Source organism: Haplochromis burtoni, unplaced genomic scaffold (genome assembly GCF_018398535.1).
Source record: "Haplochromis burtoni strain Fernald_Lab_line unplaced genomic scaffold, NCSU_Asbu1 Contig_20, whole genome shotgun sequence".
Lineage (NCBI taxonomy): Eukaryota > Metazoa > Chordata > Actinopteri > Cichliformes > Cichlidae > Haplochromis > Haplochromis burtoni.
In genome coordinates, this window is record NW_024582381.1 from 3,156,501 (window position 1) to 3,166,682 (window position 10,182).

The 10,182-nt window shown below is 41.4% G+C and overlaps 1 protein-coding gene across 2 annotated transcripts in view; it reads right to left on the bottom strand.

The window, feature by feature from the left end:
• Positions 1-1,457: 1,457 nt before the first annotated feature.
• tfcp2l1 (transcription factor CP2-like 1) overlaps positions 1,458-10,182 on the bottom strand; it is an 11,822-nt gene continuing 3,097 nt past the window's right edge. For both annotated transcript variants that reach the window (XM_005919352.3, XM_014332720.2), the window contains exons 4-15: positions 8,463-8,568; positions 7,631-7,737; positions 7,379-7,531; positions 7,165-7,275; positions 5,688-5,791; positions 5,307-5,358; positions 5,080-5,173; positions 4,798-4,888; positions 4,276-4,358; positions 3,510-3,652; positions 2,995-3,046; positions 1,458-1,804 (exon numbers count right to left, since the gene is read on the bottom strand). In XM_005919352.3, the coding sequence (XP_005919414.1) occupies positions 1,767-1,804; positions 2,995-3,046; positions 3,510-3,652; positions 4,276-4,358; positions 4,798-4,888; positions 5,080-5,173; positions 5,307-5,358; positions 5,688-5,791; positions 7,165-7,275; positions 7,379-7,531; positions 7,631-7,737; positions 8,463-8,568 (1,134 nt within the window). In that variant the 3' untranslated portion in view covers positions 1,458-1,766. The remainder of the gene's footprint in view (positions 1,805-2,994; positions 3,047-3,509; positions 3,653-4,275; positions 4,359-4,797; positions 4,889-5,079; positions 5,174-5,306; positions 5,359-5,687; positions 5,792-7,164; positions 7,276-7,378; positions 7,532-7,630; positions 7,738-8,462; positions 8,569-10,182) is intronic.

Here is a 10,182-nt window from a genome sequence, read left to right on the forward strand (position 1 = left end):
GGTCCTGCGTGATGTGAACTCCGAGGTATTTGAAGCTGTCCACTCTCTCCACTGGGCACTCGTTGATGACAATCTATTCCCTGAAACACTAACCTCCCTCAAGACCTACTCACAGTGTGCACTTTGCTTTTCTAAAAGTTGAAAGACAAGGAGTATCTCTCAATCAGGGAATCGAACCTTGGTCTTGTTCATGAGAGACAGAGACACTCAATACTATAATAGTGGGGGAAAAGAGAGTGCAGTAAACATGTTAACCACGAGACAAAGTGAAACACTTTCTCTGTTTCATCTTTTGGATACTTCCAGATTTACATACAAGCTTCTGTGTTTGAGATTTGACCAGGAACACTGCCACAATGTGGCCAGAGGGGGTGTTACATATGTACTGAAAAGAATTACCATTGGTAACTGCAAAAATCAGAAGGAAAGTAGGATCTTACTGAGCCCTGCAAGGGACATTGGAGAAAAAAAATGAAAATGAACTGTTGCGAGATCTCACAAAGTTTTCCAAGATCTCCACCACACACTTTTTCTACTTTCAGTGATTTTATTCTTCTCTTCTTCCCCCAACTGAACTCTTTGGATCAGAGAGTCCACATCTAAGAAGCACAACTTTCCAGACTCCTGGAGTTTGGATCATTGTGCACAGTTGTGTAGCTAACAAGCATGTAGGATATTTAAAACGTTTCTGTGTGTTTGTGTAAGTCTGCTTTGATATTGTTAGGTGCACCATTTTGAGTTTTTGATCGTTAAAATAACAGCATGACAGCATTTTCATGGAGCAAGGTCATTTTGTCCAGAAGCTTGAACTCAAAATATACAATACTGATGAAATGAATAAAGTTACTTATAGACCTGATTAGATGATGCACAGAGAAGGTGGACATCATAGTGAGATGGGGTTTAAATTTTATACCTGGATCTTGAGCTGGTCCACAATTATTACTGTTTATTTTTAAACTCTTCTTTAGTTTTTGTTTTAAATTTGATTTTATTTCCTTTCAGTCTTTTATTAGTTTTGTTACCTTTGTTACAGTGTGGGCATTTGTCAAGATTTAAGACATTTATGTATGACATATGACAGTGCCTTCACATACAAGTTTAACTTTAAGGACCTGTAAGTAAGGCCTGGTGATTTGGTTTTGCTTGTAATCACTGTTGACTCTACTCCCCCCCCCCCCAAGTGCAGGTTTAATATCTTAAAAGCAGCCAAATAATTACTCTCAAACACAGCACAGTTATTCACAGCAAGTCAAAATCGAATCTTTAAAAGCAGCGTGTTCCACTTCACCCAGAAAATACAGAGCCTCAGAGCATCCCAACGCGGCACGACCCAGCAGGAGAACAAAGAGAGCCGAGGCAGCGGGAGATCACACTTCTCATTAAAACAGCATCATACAGTTTTGTTTGTTCATCGTTTCATTTTGTCTGCATGATGATGTGTTCCATTTATTTTACTTTATTATCATCAGAGTCATTCAGTTGCATTTACAGCATTGCATTTGACATATTAAAGAATGATACAGCGCTCGTTAACACTAATTGCAACATGAAGCAAGAATCAGTAACTGAACAAATATGTAAAAAATAACTAGAGAACATTAAAGCTCAAAATCAACAGTAAGCTAAGAGCTGACAAGCATTTTCACTTTAATAGAAATCTTATTAAACATCACATTATTATTAGTATTAATATTATTATCATTACAGTGTCTAGTAAAACGTATTTACAATCTGTACAACTCCACTGAGGCACGTCCCGGAGATCATTTTAACACAACGTGGTAACCATCAGTGTTTTCATCTGTTAACACACAAAGATTCAGTTAAAGATCATTCAAAATAAAAAAAACATCCTGATGAAAGCTTGAAGCTTAAAATCAATAAATTGTTTCTGCTCTTCAAAAGAACTGGTGTGCTCTGTGACTAAATAAAAACAATGCAAAAGCACTGAAAATAAAACAGCTGCAAACGCTGAAACTAAAGAATTTGATTCATCCAGCTGAATTTGATTTATTCATTTTGCTGCAGGAAACCAGCTGCTCAGCGGCCGCAGCAGCCTTTGGTTTCTGGACTTTGTCAGGCCAGTTTAGCGCCTGGACTCTTACTATGAAGCCATGCTGCAGGAATACAGCCACAGCCATGGTTTAGGATCATCTCACTGAAATAAACAAGACTTTCCCAGTAAAACAACATCTAGATGGCAGCAGATGACTCCAAAACATATAGATGCCATCCTGCAGGGATGTTCCTGTTCACTGTGTCCGAAGGCCTGAGCTCCACCAACATTCACTGTTTCAGCTTTTACCTTGATATTATTTAGCAGATGAATAAATCCTATGTTTGCGTGTTATATTGAGAAAGGTTCTGTTAATGCTGTTTACTCACAGATTACTGAACTCATTTTCAGCTCTGGGATTACAACTTTAATAATTACAACTTTTCAGCCTTTAGCTGCCCCTGAACCAACTTCTTTTTTTTCCTCTCCAAAATGATAAACAAAGACACGGAGCAACACAGGCAGCCATCCAGACGAAGTCCTCTACAGGGAAGGTCTTGTGTATTACACCGTGATTATGCCAAGACTTACACTGCATGAATTCCACAAAACGGTTCAGGTGATAAAGTGGTTTTCAGTCTTGTGTACGGAGATCTTTCCAGCTTCTCTTTGAATCTTTTGATGATGTTATGTAGAGCAAAAAAATCCCCAAACTGTTGGTAGCATTTCTACACTGTTCAATGCAATGCGTTGTTTTTTGGTTTTTCTTTTTGACCCTGCTCTGATTTATTTAAAATGTTTTTGTTGCATTAAATGTATAGTGACCACTGATTGTTTTGGTTGCGTTCTTCGTTTCAGCGTTTGATTTGCTGCATTTGTTGCAGAATGACATTAATTAAGTGCTTAAACTGTTTGGAAATGAGTGCTTTTCTTTCCCTTTTCCACAGCTTCTTAACGTTCCCTGAAACAGGGCTGTACGGATAAAGGTCAGTTACCTCGTATGGTGCTGATGATGAAACTGGTTTCTTCCCTGAGGTTCTGCACCATCTGAAACAAAGAGCACCACACACTTTGGTCTTGAAACAGCTGAAACATGTATAAAGTGCACTTCATGGACTTGGAAGGAATCTGGAGCTCATGGTGGAACTTTTATTGATGATCACTAACGGAAAACTGAGACTTCCTGTTCTGTCTTTCATGGTTTTGGAAGGCAGATATATTTTTATGGGGCTAATAAAAAAAAAAAAATTGTCATTAGACAATAGCATCCTGTTTTAAAACTGGATTAGAGCAAAGCAGGCGCTCTCTCTTCCTCTTCTCAATTATTTTTTACCTGCATCTAATCAAACTCAACTCAAAGATGACTGTGTTAGTGTTAGTAGAAGTTAATAGAAGTTAACTACAGATGGAAGTCAGGAAGCTTCCGATACCTGAACGTTACCCCTTACCTACAGAATCTACATACTCATTTGCAGATATGCACTCATATTAATCAGTACTGGACAGGTACCTCATCTGAGACCAAGATGTGGATCCCGGTGGTTTTCTGTCTGTAGATTTGTGTGATCTGTTGTGGAGTGATGTTGTACAGTGTAGCGATCTTTTCAGACAGGTCCAGCAGTGTCAGCTCTTCCAGGTACAGAGCGTGGTAGACTGCAGAGGCAAGACAGACATAGAATGATCACATCAGGTCAGAAGTGTTACTCTCTGCCAGTTTCTGTGATGATTTCCTGATATTTTAGGATTTTGTCTCTGCCCGGTTTCATCTGCAAACATTTATTTTTGGAGTAGTAGAACAGAGTGCATGACTCAATGTTCAAAATAACCCTTTTTTATCTTATACAGAGCCTTGGTGCAGATCCTCAGTTGATGGACTGTCTGAAACAAGCATCTTTAGCTCCTCCTCTGTTCCTTCCTTTTATTTTCTCCTGATTGGCTGTGCCTTACAAACACAATATTTAAGAAAGAGTATGGCACATCCATGTGTATTATTAATTGGACTCAGTCTTTTTCATGAGTTTTATTTTGTTTGTATTTTAAGGACTGACTCTAACATCTGCTTCAGGTCTTCTTCAGGTCCTCTGACTTGTTTGGTCCAGCTGCGGCTGCCATCTGTCTTAGTTTTGAATATTTAATTTAGGGCTTAATAAACCTGCAGTTGTGTTTGGTGTGTAGGAATTGCTTGTTTAAAACCATTCAGTCACACTACAGACAGAGGACTGAAAAAAAAAGGACAAAATATGAGCATTCAGAGCGATTTCTTGTTGCACACGTACTTTCTCCACAGCCTGGCTTGATGGAAGGTTGATTTCTGGCCTGCTGCTGACACACATAGATGGTAAGACGGGGCTGTACACACCTGAAAATGTGAGCAAAAGCTTGAATTGAATGTATTTCAAGGACCTGCAGCACTAAAGCTTAAGACGCAGTCTGCTCAAGAGGCCGATATCATAAATTTACTGTAATGGAGAAACAATGGATCATATCAGTGTCCAAATCCATCTTTGTATCTAATGTATGGTTGAGAGAAGAGACTAGACTAGACTTTAGGAAAATCCCAAAGGGCCAGAATTGTGTGGACTTCCATACTACCTGACTTGTGTTAAAAGTCAAAGGAGTCGCCCCCTTCTGGTTATTAGAATGAATGCAGGTTTGAGGAACTTCAGCTGGCCTCACATCCGGAAACAGAAGCCATGCCTATTTTGTATATTCCATGATCCTGTGTCTGTAGATGCACCAACCAGTAAATCATGCAAATGGATCTGGGTGTGGCTGGGCAGTGTAATTTAATGGCTCACCTTCCCTTCATCGTGTTAAAGAGGCGGATGCCGTCTGCTGGACCACAGATCTGGATCAGATCCTCCCTGGTCATCCTCAGGAGATCAGCACCTGCAACAACAGCAGAAATCTGGTTCTGCTTGCTGCCCTGATCTACAGCAGATCTGATCTGACGCTGCGATAGATGAACACATCGACACTAATCAGTTCTTCCTCAGTTTGTCTTTCCTGCACTGCATGCCCGCGCTTTCTGACAAAAGTTCCAAGACTAAAGTGTGTGGTGTGTTTTTCACACGCGGTACCTGAGAAGCTGGTGAAGAGCCTTGAGAAAGGCGAGAACCTGTGACGGTGCAGCCACTGCTGAGTGTCCTGCGGCGAGGACGACGGCAGAAGGTGCTACATGTCAAAAAGAAGAAGAGCCCTTGAAATGAGTATAGCTGCACAGCATCCACTGTCTCCAAATAATGGCCTAAAAGGAATAAGAGAGCAACATTAACACTTTCACACTGCACCGGTCTCTGTTACTTACATCAGAGCAGCTGGGCATGAACAGCTCCCCCTGCTGGTTTGGAGAACAGTTGCTAGAGAAACGCACACATGAGGAGGAAAGAACACATTGGGATGATTGGTTGAGTATTTTCTTCTAACTGCCCTGAGACACATCTGTCTGGTCTTTATATGCTGTTAAAAATTCTCTGTTTTGCATCTGCTAATAGCTGCAGAAGTTTGTGCTTGTGAAAGTACTCTCATAGAGTGTAAAGCATATTCACACCAGAGAAACATTTTCAAATTTTCAACCCATAATTGAAACAAAACACAGTTCCCCTGCAGACCTTGACTGAAGAGATGCGTTTTATGTCGGTGGAAACCACCAAACAAGTATTAAAGTGTGGTGTGAATGCTTACTCACCCCTCAGTGAAAGTGCAGGAGGTTGGTGAGCTGTGGTAAATTGGTGATGGTGTGCTGCTGGTGCTGTGGCTGGTTAGATTTAAGGCATCGGGCCACGGCGAGCACTGCACACAGAGAAGACGAGAGAAAGAGAAGAAGATGTGCAATGAAGTGGAAAGCTTTTCACAAAGATTAAAGGGTTCAAAATCACATTCAAAGTGCAGCGAGTGATCACAGATGTGTGTAAACCTATGGTCTACATAGTAACAACTTTAGATAGTTCATCTCCTTTAGCTCGCTAGTTTGGTTTCATTCCATTAATGTGAGATTTAGAGGCGGTAGAGGAGGCAGTGCCATTCACCAAAATTTCAGTTATTTTAGATGACAGATGTAAAGACTCTACAATAACAGAGAGCTCTAACCTCACATGGCCTCAGCTGAACATCATGCAGACTTTGTACCAGACACGCACCAGGATAAAGTCTGTTAATGTCTCATCGGGCTGACATTTGTGTCGTAATATACAGCTTCACAGGTTGTCTAGTACAGAGCTCTGAAGAAAACTTTATTCTGAAAAAATCCAGGTAACTTTAATCGATTTCACCAAACTCCAGAGCTGAAAGACAAAGCTACAGCAAACCTGCAGTTCCTCTAATGTCCACCAGAGGGTCCAGCAGTGAGTCAGTCCCAATGGTCTCCCATATTTAAGGAATTTTAACCTGACACAAAAACTGTTTTGGTCTCTATAGTTAATTTATCCCCTCATAACATCTGTAATAGGCTTTTAATTTGATATATACTTAAAGCTTGTATTATTATGGGCGTGTCCTCTTTGACTGACAGGAGGATGGTGGCTGTAGCTGCTAGCTGCTAGCTGTCTGCTAGGCTTCACCGCAGAAAGAGGCGCTGCTGGAGCCTTTGGAAGCATTTTTAATGCAATTATTTGACCAATAATGTGGCTGCTGTGCGGTTAACTGTACTAACAGACCGTCCAAGAAGTCTGAACTCCTGATTAGGTGAAATTTTAGGATTTTATTTAACCAATTTAGCACTAGTTAGCCAGTATCTATGTCACACTTAGCAAACACTTTTCATATTCTTTCTATAAAGACTTCCTGTGTTAGAAATGGTTTGTAATGGTAAGTATTGCTACAGTGTCGTGTGATATTTGTAATGAACATGACCAGTACAATGGTTCCTCAGGTTTTCTTTTCCTCCAGGTGAATAACAAACTAGCACTGACAAAGCCTCAGTCACTGACAGCAGCAAAGAAAGAAAACTTTTAAAACAAACAATGCAACAAGCAAAGTGACATATTAACAAACTGTAACGTAATAGTGGTTTACATGGTTTGGTGAGCAAAGAAGCAAAACGAAAAGGAGGGGGGAAATATTCAGATCTGATCAAATTCCAGAAACATCCAAGTAACCCAAGAATTTACAGCTGGGTTCAATAAAGTCAAAGCAGAAGGCAAACAAAGGGTCCTCTCAGGCCTCACCTCTTTCAGCAGGGTAGCGTCATGGGATGGCTGATACTTTTCTCTATCTTGAGGGGTCTTTTTATCAATCTTTTCCCGATCTGTCTTCAGTTTGCGATCAGCTCCTTTAGGCTTAAAAAAAAAAAAAAAACAGGACGTGTGGTGTAAATCATGAGATTTGAGGATGTTAAAGATCAGAGATGAGCATGAGGTAAGAGTAAATAAAGTATTGTACCTTAAAGACTTTGACCTGGCAGCTGGATGAGTGGAAATGCTCGACGTATTCTCCGTGTTCATTGGTGGTGTAAGTGTCCACCTGGATTCGGAAGGGCACCCCTTTCTCCCCGCCGTGCTTCCGGGGGGTGAACTCGGTGCTGATGCAGTTGACCTGAAAGGACAAGAGAATAGAGAAGAGCTGAAAAATAAATTCAGCTAAAGACCACAACCTCCCCTCTCCGAGGAACTGAGACTGGAATTGAATGTGTACCTGGATGAAAACAGAAGCATTCTTCAGGGGATCCCAGAGGAATTCGATGGTGTTGAGGTGCAGAGGGTCTGAACAAGGCTCCAGGATCCCCACTGACAGAGGGATATCTGCAAGTAATGAGCCAGCCACTTATTTCAGCTTTGATTTTAAAGCCCACGTGAAGACATTTGTGTTTTGGTTAACCTGTTAACATCTGAAGCTGAGGAGAGGTTTAATTTTAAAAGTTTAACCTTCTGAAGTCTAAGAACCTAAGATTCAATTCAGTTCATGTAGTGTTTAGTCACAGCAGCAGTCACCTCAAGGTGCTTTTTACCATAAGGTACAGACCGCACAATAATACAGAGAAAATCCCAACAATCATAAGACCCCCTATGAGAAAGCGCTTGGTGACAGTGGGAAGGGAAAACTCCCTTTTAACAGGAAGAAACCTCCTGGTAGACATCTGCCACGACCTTTTGGGAGACGCGTCAAACGGCTATTGGTCATTGATTACTGTCAATGCATTGGTCCAGCACAGCTCCATAATCATTCATACTTAAGTATGACACTACAGTTCACCACACGCCATTAATAATGGCATCACTTCTGCTGCACACTGTTGTACACGAGGAAACCCACAGCACTATCTTCATCGTTGGTGTTTAGCATATTTAATTTTGTTGTGAGCAAATATTTGTGAGTTTCCAAAATCACTTCTCTCACTGTACTTGGGTATTCATGCCATTACTGGACTTTCTGTGCAGTCAGACACACAACTTGTGACATTGACCAAGAACCACCACAAATCTGTGAGTATCAGTGATCCATGAGTATGTTGGTATGGTGAGCTCACCTATGTCCAGGATTCGGTCTCCAGGTCTGTTCCACTTCCATCCCTCCAGCTGCTGGTGCTCCATGTACTGCAGTCGACGGTCATGGAAAACCACGCGCACAATGCTCTGTGAACAAGCAGGATCAGGCTTCAGACAGGAGTACGGCTGTGAGCTGAGCACAGGGCAGCTCGCACCAAGCTAAACAGCAGGAATGTTGGGCAAAGTGCGAAAAGGCTCCCCTGTTTTATTTATACACGCACTGAAACAGGGCGTGGAGGGAGTACTTGCAGCTCCTTTCTTACCAATTCTTAAGCAGTCAGAGTTAAAACTGTTGTCACAAAAGCCCAATGACCTGCTGTCAGTCAGGCTACATGTAATACCTGAGACATGCAGTAATGCTGGTGACTTTCCTTCTATGTGACAGAGCTCCCACAGTCTCTGCAAAACAAGATCCTCTCAGTGGACCGGTTTATGCTTCATCTCTGAGCATCCATCAGGTCAGGTCATCTGGGGCTAGGGTCTGGTTTTGTTTTAGCGACATGCTAAATTGAATTTCAGAAGCTACAAGATGGTGGCCAAATTTAATTTGGGCATTTCAAACCTCTGAAAATCCACAAAAATGCGATGGACATTAACTAAACTGAAACCCTTGCAACTGAAAGGCAATAACCCTGGAAATTTGTATGCTGTCACAATTCTGTGTTGGTGTTAACACATCAATACTCACGTTCAACTCTATGTACCTTAATCTTAAAGGCATTAGACATTTATAGTTTAATTAACCCTAACCACAACATTTACATGCCAAATGTATGATACAAATTAGTGAAGTCAAGACTGACCTCTTCACTGACCTTTGATAGCATGGATGTGATTTAGTCAACAGGAAAAAAGGAGCAACTTTAACACCTTCTGTCATTCAACCCCACTTTTGAAGACTTACTTACAGAACCTTTTTCATCCAAATCCTAAAACCTTATGACATGTGGGAGCTCTGATCTCTTTTCAGTCACCTCCAACTGTTGCGTAAAACAGCTTTAGCTACCAGCTAATAGAACCGCATCATGCTTACGCTCATCTGTAAGAAACTGAGCTGATCAGGTTGGAATTTTAGCAACAGCCACCTTTTAAAATCTGCGTGGACAAGACACAAATCCACAGATGAAATGAGCAGCCTGTAGAGACATGTATCATTGGGCTATTTATGGGGGAGGCTCGTGCATGACTGAGCAGCCGAGCTCAAACAGCTCTGGATGCTCCACGTCATGTGTTTGCACAGACGCCACCTGTCCCATTCTGGCGTCTCTAGGATGCTACGGCGAACATTACGATGTGTCCTGACGACAGAGACGCGTAAGAGGATGCACTCACACCAAAATGAAGTAACTCTTAGGTGAGTGTGTGACTAACTTCTTCTTAAATGAGGAAGTAGAAACTTTGACTGCCATCTGAAACTTGGAGAACCCGAGAGCTGCTAGTTTTGTTTTGTTTTGTTTTTTTATTTGTTTTTCACAAGGCCGAGGGAATTTTCTCATTTCAACTTCAGGAAACAACATTTCAGAAAAATTACAAGCACAACGATCATGTGACTTAGGTCCAGGTAAAGCAGACAGAAGCAGAAAAGCTTGGTGAGACATACCAAAGAGAGAAAGAGTGTGTGTGTGTGTGTGTGTGTGTGTGTGTGTGTGTGTGTGTGTGTGTGTGTGTGTGTGTGTGTGTGTGTGTGTGTGTGTGTGTGTG